Raw genomic sequence first — 20,169 nt, forward strand, 5'->3', positions numbered from 1 at the left:
GCTTGTAGATGCATCACTCCAATCTCTACCTCCGTCCTCACACTGCCTTCTTCTCTGGGTCTCTCCAGGTTCCTTTCTGACTCTTAGAAGGACACTCTCACTGGATTTGGGGTTCATCCTAAACCAGTATGTTCTTATCTGGAAACTTAACTGATTTCATCGGCAAAACCCTATTTCCAAATAAGGTCACACTCTGAGGCTCTAGATGGACATCATGAATTTGGTGGGGACACTGTTCAACCCAGAGGCTTGCTCTGACTGCATCTCCAGTTTGAGGCAGAACTAGAGTTCACAGTCAGATTCCTGGCCCACGGCCCTAAAGCTGTTCTTAACCTCTCTGCCTGGACCCTCTTCCCTCTACCATCCATCCAGACCCCACGCTTTGGCCTCCTCCCAGCCCAGCTAACTCATGCTGGACCTCAAACCCCTGGTACTTCCTGAGGAAGCTTGCCTGTCCACACCCACCCCCAAAGCAGGCCAGTCTCTTTTAGAAGCTTCTGAAGTAACCTGTGCTTCTGTTGGAAGAGTCTTCAGATAGTTAATGTTATTTTTAACTTTATAGGATACAAGTTTATATATTTTTACTGTCTTATATATTAATATTATTTTGTTAAACATTTACTTTCACAGTGAATAAATTTAGTATGTATTATTTATGTATTACTGTTTCATGTTATATAAAATTGTTTCAACAATCCATGGGATTAATTGTATAACTGACACATTAATTTTAAAAATTAATTACAGGTAGACTGTGAAAGCTCTGAGGGCAGGGATCCACTGCCTTATTCACTGCTTTGTTGGCACTGAGCCCGATGCCTGCACTCAGTTTTTGAACCTTATTCTTGCCCTATCATTTCCTTCATTTTCAGAGAAAATCCGTTCCTTGGCACAAGACCAACTCCCTTCTGGGTCTGTTGTTGAGCGCCTCTCTGGGGCCTCCCCAGTGGGGGTGGGGCTGGGGGAGGAGTTCTGTGTTTTCTCTCTTCAACCTCCACATTTGTCCATGGAGCTGGATTGGGGGTTTTCTGAGGGAGTCTCTGTGTTGCCTTGAAATCCGAGGCAGGGCATTTAAAATACAGCTCCATTAATTCATCCTACCAGGATTTAAGAAAAGAATGAAATCTGAAAACTCACTGTTCTTCCTCTCAGTTGCTTTTTCTTTTTTTCCTTCTATCCCTCACCTCTGCCAGAGGAAGAGTGAGAATTGGGGCATCTAAACTTTAAAAAACAGACATTTTCTTCTTTGTAGACTCTTCGATCTGGAACTCTAGCCATTGGAAAGAGCCCGTGAGAGGCCTCTTTGGACTTACATAGTTTTTTATATTTTTTGAAGATGTTTCAAATGAAACTGGACCTTGTAAACTTGGTACCTGATCACTTAGAGAACCCTGCTTTTCAGTTCTTTAAGCAACAGCAAAAGCGATGTTTCCCCCAGATCTCCTTTTGTCAAAGTTAACTTTTCTTCAAGTCCTATCTGGAATCACCCCCTTTTGCTCAAAGTGCTGGGGGCGGGTCGCTCTTTTGAGGCCAGGTGGTGCCAATACATAAGCCCTGGGAGAAGGTTGGACGGGGAGGGTATTTAAATAAATCTCACCTTGGGAGATTGGGATTGACATATATACACTAATATGTATGAAATAGCTAACAAATAAGAACCTGCTGTATAAATAAATAAAATTACAAATAAATAAATCTCATCTTGATGCTCTCAGTCCATAACAGCTAATTTTAAAAGACTGCAGTAAGTCTTTTAGGAGGAAATCTTTTTTTTTTTTGTGGTACACGGGCCTCTCACTATTGTGGCCTCTCCCGCTGCAGAGCACAGGCTCCGGATGCGCAGGCTCAGCGGCCATGGCTCACGGGCCCAGCCGCTCCACGGCATGTGGGATCTTCCCGGACCGGGGCACGAACCCGTGTCCCCTGCATCGGCAGGCGGACTCTCAACCACTGCGCCACCAGGGAAGCCTGTAACAGCTAATTTTAAAAGACTTCAGTAAGTCTTTTAGGAGGAAATCTTTGACGAGAACTCATGATGAAAAGTTAACCAGAGCAGAAAAATCCCCTAGTTATGGAGTGTGGCTCTCTTCTCAACAACACTGGGCCTTTCCCAGAGCCCACGTTGAGTCCTTTAAGTATCTGGCGAATTGGATGCTTCGACCCCTGACCTGGAACCCTTCCTAAAGCTCCCATCTGTGTGAACAATGGGTGCAGTTTGTTCCTCAGTGTGGGGACCTAGAACACTTAAGATGCCCCTTTATCTGTGAGAAATACTTGGGAGTCTAAAGGGAACAGTGCCACAGTGGAAAACTCTCATGTGTTTTTTTTTTTCCCCCAGAGGTTCGAGAAGGTCCTCTGGTCAATGCTTTTGTTTCTCCCCCTTTCCAGATTCTTCCAGATCACACTCTTCCTGGTGTACAATTCAAGAAATAACTTTGTGGAGGGGGGTGTTTATTTTTCCAGGCCAGCCCATGGCTCTGATTTTGTTTTTGGATGTTTTCCGTTTGCTCTAAGTAGGAGGGTTCCAAGTCTAGTGTGTGCCCTCTGCCAGCTCTTTCCTGTTGAGAGCGCTTGGTAACGAAGTGAGTTCCTAGTATTCTAAAACATGCATGTGACTCAAATACCTGCACCCGCTTATACCTCATACAAAAGTGGAGCTGGCTGTTCTCGCTGGAAATGTTTTCCCCTAGAGCTGAAATCGTGTGTCTGCAGAGAGACCCTCTCTCGATATTTAAAAAGACATAATGTTGACTGCCTCATGGCATTGTCATATATTGAAATATTTAATATGAAAACAACTGGGCTTTTGAAACTCTTGCCTCAGAAAAGTGAACGAGGCCCTTTTAAAGGAGGCATCTGAACCAGAAGGGAGATACCTGTGACAGATGTATTGTCCAGATACCTGTGACAGATGGAGGAAAGGTAGGTCAGGAGGGAGTGGGTGCTGGGAGAGGAGGTCTCTCCTCGCACACACGTGCATCTGATTTATTTGTGGCAGTTGCTTGTGTATCCGTGAGCAGCGGCATAGTTTACAAAATATTCAGGGGTCAGCCCATCTCACAGCTTGGTTGGGATGGGCAGCCTCCCAGACTCCACCCTGAGTTTTGGGGCAATTCCAGGACCTCTGGAAATATCCTCAGAGTTCAGGTCAGGCCAGAAAGCTTGCAATTGCTCTGGGAGTTAGGAGCCTGACACCGGCCAGATGGGCATGGAAGCAAAACAAGAGGCCACCACTGGTCGGTGTTTTGAAAGACATCTGTCTCTTGTCCCTGGCAGAGGATGTGGCCTGCAACCGGCCATACTCTGTGCCAGTTGTCCCCCTAGCCTGATTTCCCCACACCCACACACACATACCCATCCTTCTCGCTGGGATGACTTAGGTCCAGGAGACCCTCAAGATGCCTCTCGGTCTTGGGTCAACGAGGCTCAGCATCTGAGGCACGTTTGCACTACTCTTCCAGATCTTTCGTTTGGGAATCCATTTCTGACTCTCTGCCTATCCCTGTGAACTTGATTTTCCCAGGGACTCCTTTTCACCCTGACTTAACTGTGGTTCTCTTTGCCCCATTCCAACCACAGAATCAGCTTTGACCACACCCCTCTGTGCATTCACCTTCTGCGGATTCTGTCCAGGACATTAGCCGCCAACAAGTTTAACTGGTTGACCTATGATCACCTAGCAAATTTCAGAAAGCGTAAGGAACTGACATTTATCGACCTGTACTTCCCGCCTGGTGGGAAACCAGCCGGCTTAGTCCATTATCCCATTTAATCTTCCCAACAGCCCCATAGGTAGATGAGACTGAGGGATTCATCTCTGAGGTACAGTGACCTCCTGCCCAAGGGCCCAAGCAGCAGTGCTGACACCTGAAGCAAGTGTGCTCTCACTCCAAATAGTTGATTTTGGGGTGAATTCTGATGAAGCTGTTTAGGGATTAGTGTGAACAGGGCCTCGCTCCGAAAAAGCTCTTTGCTGTTGGTTTTTCCTGTTACCAGCCAACAGATTTAAAGGAAGTCTTTGTGAATGCCAGCCATCCAACTTGACTTCTCAAGAATGCCCTGCTGGCTGCTTCTGTACTCAGATTAGCTGAGTTCTATCCGTTCCCGACAGGACTTTTTGGCTACTCTTATTTCCCAACATCTCCCTTTGGGAAAATATTTTGTTATTCTCATCCTATCGCCCTCCCTCACATTGGGCTCTCCAGGAAGCAGAGGCTGAGTTAGAGCTAAGAGTGCAGAACGTCTGCTGGGAGAACATCCGTGGAAGGAACAGGGAGGGAGCAGGTATGCCTGGGGTGCTAGTACTGACCGTGCTGCTGTGACAGAGTCAGCCTGACAGGGACCCTGGAGCCAAGCCTGCCCGTTAGAGGGGTCTCCCTGGGTGGAAAGGGTCAGGCCTAGCCTCCCCAACTTGACTACCATTGGCCACGAACTGCCCCAAGAGAGCGTGACCTTGACCTGAAAGCTGAGCCGGACCTTGATGAAGCTCACAGCCGGAGGTCGTGAGCTAACTAACACACTCCTCACCCACTGGACCTTCCTCGAAGTCCTTCCTTGAAGGGACATCTGAGTGGCACTTCAGCCTAGGGATTTGCCTGCCCCTCACTTCTTCTGATTTCTGTCGGCCTGTCATGACCTGACATCACGTTATCTTCCACAGGGATCCACAGGAACAATGATGTGGTGTTAAGACACCTCTTGTTTACAGCCAGAGGTGGACGCAGACTGCCTGCCATCAGGAGGGGCGGTTCCTTGTAGAGAGGGAGGTGTCCGGCGCACAGTCTGCTTGAGAGGCCCCGGTCTGGAGTGGAGGCGCCACGGAGCTGCAGGGAGGGAGGCAAGGTGGCCACGGTTCAGGGCGCCCCCGAGGGGGGAGGCCTACCTTGGAGGGCATAGCTCGTGTTAGCCGTTGTATTGGACCTTGGCTGCACTGGGAGCCCGGGCTGGCTTGTTCGTCCTCTGATTTGGGTAACCTGAGCAAGTGTCGCCTTTGCTTCTCCAAAACTCGCAGGGATTGTCTGCATCCAGCTCATGGCAGAGAGAAGGGCTGGGGTAGTTGGCCTCTTCTACCCACACTGAGAGGCCACCACCCCTCCCAAGTATTCACCTGCCTCTGGGCCGACCTGAAAATACCTCTTATTTTCCCTAAGACCCCTTTCTTATGGGTGTGGGACACATCTTGGGTGTTAACATACCACTGAAGTGGAATCCCTTACAATATTCATGTGGCGAGAGGCTTCTTCGGCGGTTAGAAGTTGCTGCCCTTTTTCTTTCTCTAAACCTGGTCATAACGAACATTAGGATGGGCACACACTAAATCCCAAGGTCATTGCCTGGGTTTGTTTACAATCAGATGGAAATTTGAATCTCAGCTCCACCTATAGCAGCAAGTTAATCTCTCTGAGCCTGTTTTCTCACCTCTCAAAGATGGATCAAGGTGATGTTTGTGTGTAGTTAATACACAGCGTAGAAAGTTAATCAATATTGGTACCCGTTCCCCTTGTCTGTTACAATTCGTATTAGTTTTTGGCACTTCTAACATAAACGCACCATTAAAAGCAAGCTTTGCGTTTTCACGCCAGTGTTTATGCCTGTGCACCCAATAATTTATGGTTTCTTTAATGCTTCACTTGCAGTTATTTTAAAAATCCCAGTAGATAAATACAAAATGCCTGTGCGTTTTCCTCGTCTGCACATAATTAAGAACCAGGGACCACAAATGTCAACAATGTCACAATTACACCTGGTCAACAGACACATGAAGAGTATACTGATTGGAAGCCCAGATTTTAAAATTGTTCTGTCCACATCTATAAGGACTTGGCTTATCTATTTTTCTAGGCCAGAGTCCACATCTATAAGGACTTGGCTTATCTATTTTTCTAGGCCAGAGTTCTATTGATTTGGCTTTCTTATAACTGAAATCCTCCAAACTAAGAAGAGTCTTAGAGGATCATGCAGATGGATGGAAAACAGGGAAAATATCCAACAAATCCAGCTTCTAAGGAAGCTTGGAGAGGAAGGCTGCAAAACTAAGAAAGTCAGTCTACATGAACCTTTGTAAATCACGAGACGTGTTCAGCCCTACCATGCCTGCCAGAGAGCCTTTGAGAAGAAAGAAAAACAGAAAGTCAGATTTTAAAGAATCCACAGTACACTGTAGAGAAGAGATTCAGGAGAAGAAGAGTGCCTGGCATTAGCCAGAACACATTAATGGAGGTAGTCATTTTGCAATTTAAGTATCTTTTCGCTGCTGAAAAACAGTGAAAGAAATTCGAAAAAGAAGCCCATGATTTTGATGGAAGCTGTTTTGACATAAGTGAAACCAGGCTTGGCATAAGGTAGGGGCAGGCTCTGGCCAAGCCAATGGAACGGACCCTGGAAGGATTGAGACAAGCTGGGGAAATTGTTTCAAGATGCAGCTGGATCCACTTGAAAGGGGAGGGAAGTGGAGGGCACGGACATTTCATCAGTGTTTGAATTAGCGTTTGACTAGCGGCATGTGCGTTCAGAGATGCACGGGCCCCCCAGGAGTCTCCCTTCTTTTAGCGCCACCTCTGGGGAAGGGAAGAGGGTGGTGCCTTTTGAATGGTGCGCCGTGAGGGCTTGAGGATTACTGGCTGGTTGTGAACTCAGATGCAGTTGGTTCGTGGGAAGAGGGACAGAAAGGGAGAATGCGTGTTACTAATTCTCATAGCTGCCGGCAGCTTTCACCGTGGAGGGGCAGGAAGATGTGGCAGGGACGGTATGGAACCCAGTCCCTGGGTCATCTTTAACGCGTTTTTCAGGGCTTGGTGATTCTGAGCCTAGAAGATGAATGACCATAACCTTTGAGACGCAAAGTCTGGCTTCAGTTACCCTTGAGCGTTGATGGTAGCCTCTTCCAAGGCAAGGTCAAGGGCAACACCATATGTGGAGAAGCACAGGAATTGCCATAGGAAATGCACCTGGCAGGGCTGGGAGGGGATGGTGGATCTCAGGTAAGGCTCAAGGCATGGGGGGAGTGGGCTGCTTTGGATTTTCTCTTTCTCAGACCTGATCTATCTTCAGCTCTCAGGGGCAAGTCATAGCAGAGACCTCTGTAATGTAAAATAAGTGTCTTTGACTGGCCAGTGAGCGGGGCATAGGAAAGACATGGAAGTTTCCTTAGCACCAATCCAGGCAAAAGAAGTACATAAGAGACTTTGGGTCCTGTAGTCCCTGGTAATCTGTCCTGAACGAAAAATAACATGGAGAAAATTTTAAAGGCAATGCAGTTGTAAAACAAAAATGAAAAAACGAAAGGCAGAGTAACATGAATATATTAGCATATGATATACATTATATACTATTACATTTGAATGGTGTTTGGAATCCATGCCTGGTTAGCGTTAATGAGGAAGGATTTCCTTTTAAAGCAGAGCTGGTTTATGATGATATTGGAACAGTGAGGAAAATCTAGGAAGCCAAATGGGAAAGAATGCCTCCTTCACTTCAGTGCTGTCACGGGAGGAACTTTGAAGGTAGGAGAGGCTACCAGGGGCTTTATAGCGTAAACTGGAAGGAATGGTGGGTATTCCCTGGAATAATGTGAGGGGGAAAGATGGGTGAGATACTGGCAGAGCCATGAGAGCTATCTCCTCGGGATAATTGGGCATGATCTGAAGGAAAATGAGAAAGATATCAAAAGAGCATATTTGCATGAATCGAGATTTTGTACGATATAAATGGCAGAGAGGATGCAGAAGGAGGTGAAGTCTGGTGACTAAGGATCTCCTAAAAAGGAGTTGCTTTTAAGAAGCAAGACACAAGAGACCATGTATGATTCCATTTATATGAAATGTACAGAAGTGGCAGATCTATAGAAACCGTAAGTGGTGGCTGAACTGGGAATGGCGTTAACTGTAAGAGGGCATGAGGGATCTTACTGGGGTGGTGAAAATGTTCTAAAACTGATTTATGGTGGTGGTTGCACAGCTTGGTACATTTCCTAGAAATCATTGAATTGTACACTTGAATGGATGAATTATATCAGATGTAAAATATGCCTCAATACAGTCATTTTACCAAAAAGAGCTTTTTTTATTTTTTTAAATAGAAGGGATCTTTTCATTGACCAGTCATTTTTTTGTGGTGCTTCTTCACATGTGCCAGTGATTGTGCCTAGACTGTGAGGGTACAAAAGTGAAGATCTTTACAAAGGTGTAAGTAGGCGATTTTCAGAGAAGGCAGAGAAATACTAAGAATTTTGACCTCATTAATCATTACTGACTTGCAAATTAGGACAGGAGGTGGCTCTTGACTATCAGACTGGCAGAGATTAAAAAGAGTGACAAGTGGTTCTCTAAGACACTTCTGGTGGGATTCTAAATTGCCATACCCCTTGCTAGAGGAAAGCTTGGAAGTGCATACAAAACATTTGACTGTGCTTTTGACCCAGCAAGAACTTTGGACCCAGAAAGTCCACCTAAAGGAATTTATCTTCAGGAGGCTTTAAATATCATCGACACTCTGACACCTCCCAATTTTTTATCTCCAAACCAGCCCTCTGCTCCAACATCCAGATTCAGATGTCTGGCTGCCCACACTACCGCCACACGAGCATCTCAAACTCAGCTCATCCGGAACGTAACTCCAGAATCGATCTGGGCATAAGAATAGGTCAGGTAGCCCCACCGCACAGAAGGCTACTCTACCAGCCTCAGGTGATGGCAACTCCATCCTTCTGGTTGCTCAGGCCAAACACTCAGACACCACCTTCCTCTCACACCCTGTATCAGATCCAAAAGCAAAGCCTGCTGACTCTGCCTCCAAAACTGATCACGATTTTGGCCACTTCTAACCCTCTCTACTGCTACTCTGCACTGAGCCAGCTTCTCAGTCACTGGAATTTCTGAAGATGATCGAATATCTGGTCTCCCTCTACCCTTGCTCTGCCAATAGTCTATTCTCAACACAGGAATGAAGGGATCGTTTTAAAACATCACATGACTCCACATCATGACTACATATCACATGACTCCTGTGCTCAGGGGAGTTACCGCTCCCCATTTTGCACACGTCTTTACAACAGTCTTGCGTAAACTGGCCCCTGGTATCTCTCCTACCTCACCGCCCCTCCCCATTCCTCTCCTCCTCGCTGCTCCGCACACACCGGGCACATTTCCAATTTACCACTTTCGCACTGGCTCTTGCCTCTGTCTGGAACGTCTTCTCCCAGGCAGCTGCATGGCCAACTCTTTCATCTGCTTCAAGTCTTTGCTGAACGTACTTAAAATTTCAATCTGACTCTTCCAGCTCCTGGCATACTCAATCCTCTTTATCCTATTCAATATTTTCCATTTTCCATAGCACGTCTCACCTTCTAACATGCTATTTATTTGGACGCTTTTTTTCTTCTTTTTTTTTTTTGCGGTACGTGGGCCTCTCACTGTTGCGGCCTCTCCCGTTGCGGAGCACAGGCTCCAGACGCGCAGGCTCAGCGGCCATGGCTCACGGGCCCAGCCGCTCCGTGGCATGTTAGATCTTCCCAGACTGGGGCACGAACCCGTGTCCCCTGCATCGGCAGGTGGACTTTCCACCACTGCTCCACCAGGGAAGCCCTTGGATGCTTATTTTAATAGGTCTGTTGTTTAATTATCTGTCTGCCGCTGCTGAACTGTGAGCTCCCCAAAGACGGGCATCAGTGGTTCACTGCTGTACCCCCAAATGCCTAAAACAGTGCCTGGTGTATAGTAGATATTCAATAGCTATTTGTCGAATGAGTGAATGAATGAATGAATTTGTAATGAGCAAGTAGTAATTCTATAAAAAAATAGCATTATGTCATGAGTGAAAAGGAAGTGAAAGGAGTTCCGATGTACAGCGTCTGAGCTTGTCAGTTCCCTCATGAGGTGAAATTGATTCATTTATGTACAGCAAAGTCTGACTTTACCTGCATGGCCTCTGCCCCCAGGGAAAATGTGACCAACATCATCAGCGTGAGTCAGCGAAGCTGTGTGGCTGAAGTTCTAATTGGATTCTGCATAGACTGTATAGACAGGTTGATCTCATAGAGTCACGAGAAACCCTGATTCACTCACAGTAATTGAATAAAGAAACGCAATCATTTGCAAATAGAAGCCTAGATGTTGTCTTTTGTGGGGCAGTATCTCTGCAGTATGTTTTATAAGGTCGGTTCTTGTTGATCAGGCATTTCCTTCTTAATTCAGCTTCTGAACTCCTGTTTCCCACATGCCTATGGGTGCTTTTCAGAAAGCTTTTATTGATTCCTGAAGACATGAGGTACAAGAAAACCTTGGAGGAAAACTGAAACTTCATGTAAACTTATTGCAACATGATAGCAAGGGCTACGCTTCTAGTTCCTTCCTGTTAAAGCTGTATTGGAGTTGAAAATGTGGAATGTGTCCTGGTGTGTAGAGATACTTTGCTGTGAGGGTAGTGAATATAAATTAATCTTGTTAGTCTGAGAGGGGAATTTTTAAGAGACATATGAAAATCAGTGATACCTTGTTGCATGGAAATCAAAATAATTTTTTCAGTGATCAGATGATTTAGCTGCTTTTTATCGAGTATTTTTCTGCAGTGTCCCCCCCTACCTGTACCCCTTTACATCCAGAAGCTCTTCATAGCAAACAAAAAGAGAACCAGCTCTTGCTCCAGCACAGAATGGATATTGCAGCCAGTGGTTGCAGGACATGCAATCTAAGCAGGGTAAGGGCAGAACCGTGTATACTTAATGCTGATGGACACAAACGTAGCTGCTGCCTTCGAGGCCGACACACTGAATTTCATCAGCATTTGTGGAATCAGAGGCTAGAGCACCCACTCTTTTTTTTTTTTTTGCGGTACGCAGGCCTCTCACTGTTGTGGCCTCTCCCGTTGCGGAGCACAGGCTCCAGACGCACAGGCCCAGCGGCCGTGGCTCACGGGCCTAGCCGCTCCGCGGCATGTGGGATCCTCCCGGACCAGGGCACGAACCCATGTCCCCTGCATCGGCAGGCGGACTCTCAACCACTGCGCCACCAGGGAAGCCCACCCACTCTCTTTATGACTCCTCTTGGTATAATTCCACCTCCGTTTGATTCTGCCTGAAAGATTTAATTTCAGTATTGTTTTGATGTAAGGTATGTACTGATTTTTATTTCTTAGTCACTGGTGTGAAGGATAATATGTCACTGAGCTCCTTTGATAAGTTTGATGTTGGAGAACAAGATCAATTATAAACTGAGTTGGTCGGTGTATTTTTCTGCTACGTGTCAAGAACTATGATTTTACCCAACTAGTAAGCTAACGAGTTAGCCTGCCACAGTTTCATGGATGCCAGCAGAAGATAGAAGATTCTTGGATCAGGGATGAAAGACAGTTTATTATTCATAGAAGTAGCAGTAGCCGGAGGATCAGCATATTTGCACCTCTTCCCCACATCCCAATTCCCCTAAGGCAATGTGGACCTCCGTCCTGGTGTATAGATGGGTACGATTTAAATTTCACCACTACGTCTGTGGAGGTTACAGGTTTCGGTAGCTCATCTGGTTTGGGTTCGAATGGCTCACATTGTATCATAGTTCGGACAAAAAATTTTTTTTCAGATATTCACCCTGATTCTTCACTCTCAACCTGTGTATCTCAATCCAAATTTTATGATAAAAAAGTAATAAATACACATGTTATAATAAAGAGAACATATTCATTTATTCATGGACTCCAGATAAGAGAGAGGAGGGGAGAGTCGCTGAACCCAGGCATTTGTGGTGAATAGAGGAGGTGAGAAGTAGTAAAAATTGGCTTCCTCAGTTACCTCCCCTACCCAGCAGTTGGAGTACAGTGTTCTAGTTACATCTACGCTAGGCCTAGACGCTGATCTATTTTCAAATCCTCGTTGGTGCCTGAGTCCCATCTTCCTGCATCTGCTCAGAGCTAACTTTCCCCTCTGTGAACTAGCGAGGAAGGAGACTGGGTTCTCTCCAGAAGGGGCCTTAGGAGCGCACCAAGGGTATCAGTCACTCTTACCACCATGATATTCAGCACCCAAATTCTGCCTTCAGGGTCCCCCAAAGAAAGCTTGGCTTTTTCTAGGGAGGGTCATAGAATCTGGGAGAAGCGTGCCCCAAATTCAAGAGCTGGTAGGCAACACCCGAGAGAGACTACCCTTGGGGAACCTAGTTCCTAAATGACTCAGGGAAATGATGTTTATCATCTTCCCATCCCCTCCTGGAGAGCTGTCCAAACTTGCCTCCCTCTGTTTCCCAGCAGAGACTTCACTGGGGAATTAATCTATATATTTAACACTTCCTCTCAGCCTATTGTTCTCTGGGAACCTACAGATTTATAACCTCAGATGGTCCTCTGGATTAATTAGGCTTAGCAGGTTTTCAAAGGACCACGAACAGCTTTTCAGCCTCCCATTACTTCTTAGGCGAGAGGAAATCATAGGCAAGAACAATCGATCTCCGTTTGTCCTATGTGTTAGACAGGGTGGCTATTAGCAGCTAGTCTCGCTCTAGAAAACTCAGACCCTATAAAATAACTTGTCTATGAACATCTTCTTGCAGTCAGTGTTTAGTCTCCTGCTGTCTGTACTGGGGACCTGACATACTCAGATGAAGTAAGAATAGCTGCTTTGGTGAAAAGTTCCAGAATTCTTTTGTGGATTCTCTGAGTTATACAAGCCCCTGTAGTATAGGCCAGGGTCCAGCAATGGCAATCCAGTTCCTCTGAGTTATACGCACATGTGTGCCCACGGTTCTGCCTGGTGGCACCCCTCTGTGGGTTCACACCAGGCGCCAGGCGCCAGCGATCGATGGCTGGAGCCCCAAGATGATTTCTAGAGGCACCTGGAGATCGCCCCTTCCAAGGGCTTTGGCAAAACAGTCCCGAGTATCAAAATTGTACATCTCCCTCTAGCCCTCTTTTGATAGAATCAGACTGTGAGTAAATAATGGGTGTCTTTGGCCTTCCAGCATGTCTCCTGTCTTTGCCTCTCTCTTATCTCCTGCCCAGACTCCAGGCAGCTCTATCCCTTCAGGTCCTCCAAACATCCAATCTCACCTTCCATCCCCTTACCAGGCTCCCACCCCTGCAGAACCCAGACTCCAGAATTATGACAGCATCAAGAAACAGAGAAGGTACTTAAACTTTCCTTTGGATAAAGCACTTTTTTTTGTGGGGGGGGGGGCTCTCACTGTTGTGGCCTCTCCCGTTGCAGAGCACAGGCTCCAGACGCGCAGGCTCAGCGGCCATGGCTCACGGGCCTAGCCGCTCCGCGGCATGTGGGATCTTCCCGGACCGGGGCACGAACCCGTGTCCCCTGCATCGGCAGGCGGACTCTCAACCACTGCGCCACCAGGGAAGCCCGGATAAAGCACTTTTTGAGGGAAAGGAGGAGGAAGGGATCTAGTCAGACACGATGCTTGCAAACGCCTAGTGAAATGAAGAACCACAACACATTCCAGAGGGAGCGTTCTAGGCTAGAGCTCAGACCCTCATTTCTGGCCTTTCCTTGTTTATCTTAAGACCAGCCTGGGATGGCCAAAATCAAATAAATTTTAATTGCATTGAGTGAATAATTTTACATGCCAGAGGACAGTTTCAAATGTTGGGAAGAAACCAAAAAAATAATCATATGGTAGAGAAGCTTCTGAAAAGCTAATTCTACCTGTTGTTAATGAAGAGGAGACCTTCTAATTTTCTAAGTCACGTGATTGTGTTTCGTTTCTGGTTTTTCTGATGTTGACTTTGAAGTTTAAAGATCCTAATGGTGGGTAAGAACCCTACTGAACAGAAAAGAGGATTTGGAAGTAGGAATGAGTCAGGCAGGTCCCGGAAAAGTTAGGCAAGTCATTTAAATACAGATGGAGAGGGGTGTGGCAGCCTTACATTTAAGGTGATTCAAAGAATCGTAAGAAAATTACCTGCTGCCTAATAGTCTCTTTTTCACTAACTTGCTACAGTGTCCGTAATTCGTTCATTACACTTTGCCTTCAGGGTGACCTTAGAAAATGCAGTGTCCAGGAAGGAATACAGTAACCTGTCATACAGTTCCCTGAAGGCGTCAGGATCTTATTTATGGCTAGGAAGCCAGGGAAGGACAGGGAAACCATGCAAAACTAGAGGTCAACTCCTCTTGCTTTGTAATTTTGCTGAGTGTGGATCCTGAAGGAATAAAAGACTGTCAGTCATGGAACCTTCCAAGGTTCTTGGAATGCCCGTGAGAGTAGAGATGGGAAAGATATTCAAGATCTTGTACTCCGAATCAATGGACCAGCCTTTTTGGTACTGAAAAGAAGGTCCCTGTGGACAAACCAAATCAAGTTGTCCAGAGTTTTAGTACAAAAAGTAGAGTCCCAAAAGCAGTTTTAGAGGAATTGCCTCTCCAGGTGAAATCTCTTCCAGGTTGATGGTTAACGTCTTGGAGGCCTAGGATGACTTGGACATAAAAGGACTGCTTCTGTTTTTCCAGGTTTTTGTTTTATCCTTGTCACTGGGATGGCTTGATCCTCCTATCCCTGGAAGTCAAAAGCAACTTAGAGATGATCCATTTACAACCTTCACTGTGCAGATGAGGAAACTGAAGCACAGGGATGGTAATGATTTAAGAAGCAGAATTGTACAGAGGACGTGCATGGTTGGGAAGCCGATAGACCTGGGTCTACCAGTGGCAGCTATGCGAACTTGGGCAATTTAGTTAATATTTCTGAGCCTCAATTGCTTCTTTTGTCAAGAGAGTTCTTAAGGAGCATCTACTCAAAGAATAAATTCAAAACTTGGCCAATATTATTACATTTGCTGGGGGTTTTTTGGTTTTTTTTTTTTTGCGGTACGCGGGCCTCTCACTGTTGTGGCCTCTCCCGTTGCGGAGCACAGGCTCCGGATGCGCAGGCTCAGCGGCCATGGCTCACGGGCCCAGCCGCTCCGTGGCACGTGGGATCCTCCCGGACCGGGGCACGAACCCGCATCCTCTGCATTGGCAGGCGGACTCTCAACCACCGCGCCACCAGGGAAGCCCTGTTATTTTTTTTAATTGAGAAATAATTCACATAACATCACATTCATCATTTTAAAGTGTACAATTTAGTGGGTATATTCATATATCCACCATGTTGTGCAACCATCACCACTGTCTAATTCTAGAACATTTCCATCACCCCCCGCAAAAAACCTGTACCTATTAGCGGTCAGTCTCAATTCTCCTCTCTCTCCCATCCCCCCAGCTCCTGGCAACCACTAATCTACTTTCTATCTCAATGAATCTGCCTATTCGGGACACGTCCAATAATGGAATGGTATGTGGCCTTCTGTGGCCTGGCATCTTTCAGTTAGCATAATGCTTCAAGCTTCAACCATGTTGTAGCATGAACTTCAGTCCTTTTTATTGCCAAATAGTATTCCATTATATGGATATACTGTATTTTGTCTATCGATTCATCAGTCAATGGAAATTTGGTGTAATTAGCATTGTTTTACATGGTTGGGCCAAAGCTATAACAAAAACTTGGGCGTCTAACTCTCAACCCGGTCCTGTTTTTACTACCCCATCCTGCTTTTCATAACATCTGAGCATATGTATTGGATTAATAGTAGTGCTTGTTCAGAGGAAACCCTTACAACCTGGCTAATTACTCTTGTGATTTTATATCTTTAAAAGATTTTATCCAGTATGGAAAAAAATACACAATTCAAAAAGTAAAATCGAAACATTGTAGAAAAATGGTGCAGAGAACCAGGATTAATTTTCAATTTCTAGATTCCAGTCTAGAAAGGTCTTCATGCCTCTTCATCTCACTGTAGTTCACAGAACAACCTGAAGCCTGTACAGTATCTTTTATCTAACTGGTTTTTATGTGTAAGTTCATTACCATGGCTTATAGCCCAGGATCAAAGAAAGTTTTTACTAGCTTTGGTTGATGTTTGAGGACTCTTCTCTCTTGTTCACTTTACTCCAAGGCAAAAATTCAGAATTGTTCTCTTCTTCTGTTAGACAGTCACTGTCATTGCATTACCCTGACCATGAGGTAGGGGGAATATACGCCCTTGGCTCAGAACTTAGTACGTTTCAGACACGACTGGTCATCTCTCCTTATGACCTGGCCCCCTTCCCACATACTGACTGCCCCAGCTCTCAAGTCTGGTTTGGTATACTGGGAAAAGTTCTGTTTTCCACATTGCATTGAAGATGTAGGCAACATAGCCCCAGGCCTTCTCTTTGTGGGGCTTGCAGCTGGGAAGCAGGTCTGACTCCTTAAGGATTTGGTGGTTGACATTCTTTGCTTGGGAACCAGTGACGTGTAGTATGTGGCAAGATCCCAGTGGTGAGGGCATCCCCTGGGTTCATCTGGGGTTTCTGCTTCCTTATCTTGGGTGGCACTGGTGGGAGATCCAGCCCAGCCTGGCTTCCTGACTTTGAGACAAGTGTTTTCTTTGCTGAAACTTTAATGATCTGGTCCTGGATGCCGCTAATTACTCATCTCGTTTGAGGTTCTATTGTTATTCTTTAAGATCTGGGGGAGTCATTGTATGTCAGGCTTCACGTGCATTATCTCGTTTGTATGATTTTCTGCTTCTAAGTGTTTGGCAGTCCTCAGATACATGTGAAAACGACTGAGCCTGGCCCTCGTCTTCCTCAGGCTAAACATCCCTCCTTCCTCCCACTATTCCTGGTTGCCACAGTTTCCAGCAGTTGTCTTCCTCCTGGTTGCCCTATGTCTGTGTTTTCCACTTTGTCAGTGTTCCTCTTCATGTGATGCCCAGACTGGAGATGACACTTCACGTGCGCTATGAGCAACCAAACTAGAACCATCACCAAGAAATGAACCTGATCCTCATTTCATGCTGCACACACTTGCTGCACTTCTTTACTGGCTGCATCTTAATACCAGCCAACGCCTTCTACCCGCCCCCAACTCAGGATCTTTTTTTGCCTTTAACTGCTGTGAGGCAAAGGTTCCTCTCGTGCAGTTGATTTTTTTTTTCTACTTTGGGTCTTTCCAATCTGTGGCTTTTTTTTTTCAAGTGTAGTTGATCTACAATGTTGTGTTAATTTCTGCTGTAAGTTTCTGCTGTACAGCAAAGTGATTCAGTTATTCATATATATACATCATTTTTTGATCCTGTGAGCAGAACTGTACATTTCCCCAATCTATTTTATCCATTTCCCCCCGGGGACTCGCAGTGCTATCCCATCAGAACGTTATGAATGGGGAGCTGGCATCATTCTGATATAACAAGTTGTTGAGTGAATGGAAAATAATTTTTTTTTAATGGTATGTTCGGATTGGCTCTGTTAATAGAAAAATCCTTCTCTGACTACCTTCGTAGGGTACTCTCATGAGTCGTTTCCAGTTCATGGTGGTTTTTTGGTTTGTTTGGGGGTTATTTTTAGCATCAACAATTAAATAGATTAAAAGAGTGAGTGAAGTGCGCAGCCTCTTTAAGGAGCTTAGTGCCTCAATCACTTGGCTGGGACTTTAGTCACACGGGTCCTCTGTGGGCCATCAGGTGCGTCAACCCGCTGCATTGTTCTTGGAGGATGTCTGGAGGGTTTTAACCAGCCCCTCTCTGACCCCCCTGTGTCCGTTGCAGTTACCTGGCTGAGCAGTGCTGGAATGGCGGCTTCATCTACCTGATCATGCTGCGCCGCTTCAAGCACCAAGTCCATTCTCCTTATAACGGCAACAGTAGCAACAGCTCCGAACCAGGAGAGACGCCTACCTTGGAGCTGGGGGACCGAACGGTGAAAAAGGGGAAAAGAGCAAGAAAGTTTGCGGTCATTGCCAGGCCTTCTACCCACAAAGCCACTGAAGACTCCAAGAGCAGCGCTGGCTGTGAGTTGGACAGTGACCCTGTGTCTGAACTAGACAATGGCCTGGACCCTGAACTGGGAAACGATCATGTTTTTGAGCTAGAAAATGGCCCAGATTCGCTCAAGGAGGTGGCTGGATCCCATCTAGAGAGGTCGGAATTAGACAAAGGGATCGCAAAGGCGGACGCCCCTCTGCCCACAAGCAATGACAGACGCCGCTTCTCAAAATCTGGGAAGACAGACTTCCAATCCAGCGACTGCCTGGCACGGGTAAGGTTTGCTTTGGTGGTAGAACCTGAATTTTCAATGAAATGTTATTTGCAGTTGCATTTAAGGTTTGGAAAATACATCTAAGATGACCTTGCATTTAGAAACTGAAAGATTTATTAAGATAAATGATCATAGGACATGACAATAACAACAAAAAAACCAAGTCATTTTATCACACTTAAATAAAGAGCTAGTCGAGTGATCCTAAGTGGAAAATTCAAGCCTTCTGTGGTATAATTTGAGTCATATGAGGCCCAGATAAAGTACTTGAACTGCATCATTATTTATCACTGCTGTCACCAGTGGAATTGCCACTGCAAGGCCAAGAATTCCTGGTGACCACTGATAGCATAAATATCCAAGCCTTGGTATTACACAGGAAGGATGTCCAACCTGCAGGGAAGCATCTGCTTTTATTTTTAACATTTCAAAACCAGTGACATTTTCATGGGATAGTATTATTATATTGCTGAATTCCAGTGAAGTTTGGAAACTTCACAGAAATCTCTGATACTATGATATCCAGCTGTGATGGTCAGAGCTGCCCTCACCTAAAGGCAAAGCAGATGTGGTCTAGTTCTGAATGGTGATAGACACGCTTCTAGCCTCATATCGTCTCCCCCATTATAACCAACACTCTCTTGTTAAGTTACATTTCTTTAGGGTCAGCGTGCTTGTTCCAAGAATCCTCCTGGCCAGGTATTCCTCTGGGTTCCTAACAAAGCAGTAACTAGCTAGATGGTTCCTGATTGGTTTCTTTTCTGACTCAGGAAAGGCCCTCTAAGGATGAAAGAGGAAGCTGGAAGGATGGAAAATGGGCACAGAGGAAGTATCGAGTTCAGCTTTGCAGCCTGGGAAATGGTGCCCTAGGAGTGAATGTAATTTCTAGTAAGGCTATTTCATGCATATTTCTGCAACTGTAGCCAATCTGTATAATGGGTTGAGAAGAATCAAAATAATCCTTCTCTTAAGGGACCATGTTCCTTCATTTGAGGAGCTGGGTGATCATCTTAAAGCCTTACACAGAGAAGGTATATTTGTAGATGGAATTTACAAACAAATGAGAAGAAAAAAATTAATGTTTCTATTAATGGTTTTCTACCAGTTTTATGCCCCTCCCCCCCAAAAGGATTAAGGGCAATAAAAATATTATAATGTGTATAATATTATCAGTGAATACTATATGTTGATGTGATTGTTTTTCTCCTGATGGTTGTGAATATGCAGAAAGCTTAAGGTGAAAATAACAAATGGGTAGTACTGGTTCATTTTGAAGTGTTAAGGTACCGAAGTTTAGGGTGGAATCTCACGCATTCAGTCCAAAGAATAGGTTTTCACCTGGCCTAGGACACAGTGGGAATTATTTGGAATGATCTTAAAAGAAAAAATGCCACACCAGACTTGTAAGAGAATACCATCCTCTATTCATCCTGATTGAAGGCAATAACAAAAACTTGAATTTCCGGATTAGACTATCTTAAGACTGCACATACCAGAGTTCCTTTGCCTGGTTTTTGTACTCAAGGTCAAATGTCCAAGAAGATACAAATGAAGGGTGAAAAAAACCAAACAATGATCTATTACCTTGGGGATTTTTTTTTTTTTTTTGAAACCCCAAGCCTATAGCAAGGAGAGACTTGCCATCTGGAATTCTTCATAACTGTTCTAAATCTATAGACTGACGACTGACCCTGGATTGTAATTTTGGTCTTAGAAAGTCAGAATGGGCCACACACCTTCTCAGGCATGAATATTTCAGTACCCTCTTCAACCCCAGAAATGGCCTCATTAGATGTATTTACCTGGGATCGATAGGGTTGGCAAGAAATAGACCTTCATAGCTTTCCTCCACACCCTGGCGTCACCCAAACTGGGACCAAGAGAGCTAACAGAAGTCTGCTTAGGTTCTTGGTATGAATAGATTTATATTTTTACTCCAGGACGAGCCCAAGGTCATGCTAAAATGGAATTTCCAGAAAAACAAAAATTAGCTATTTACCTCTTAAGCCTTGGGGTAAAATTCCATTCCATTTGAATAATGGGAGATTAGACATGTCAGCGTTGTTCCGTTTCTGCTTTCTTAATGATTTAATATATCTACAAAGACTTAATAAATTACA

General features: G+C 45.2%; 1 protein-coding gene across 1 annotated transcript in view; it reads left to right on the forward strand.

Moving 5' to 3' along the window:
• The first annotated feature begins 17,576 nt into the window (after positions 1-17,576).
• Positions 17,577-20,169, forward strand: part of LOC112406774 (PDZ domain-containing protein 2-like) — a 78,241-nt gene continuing 75,648 nt past the window's right edge. The window contains exon 1 of the mRNA XM_024755758.1: positions 17,577-18,049. Coding sequence (XP_024611526.1) covers positions 17,606-18,049 — 444 coding nt within the window. The 5' untranslated portion in view covers positions 17,577-17,605. The remainder of the gene's footprint in view (positions 18,050-20,169) is intronic.

Source organism: Neophocaena asiaeorientalis, unplaced genomic scaffold, assembly GCF_003031525.2.
Source record: "Neophocaena asiaeorientalis asiaeorientalis breed wild unplaced genomic scaffold, Neophocaena_asiaeorientalis_V1.1 scaffold93, whole genome shotgun sequence".
Taxonomy (NCBI): domain Eukaryota; kingdom Metazoa; phylum Chordata; class Mammalia; order Artiodactyla; family Phocoenidae; genus Neophocaena; species Neophocaena asiaeorientalis.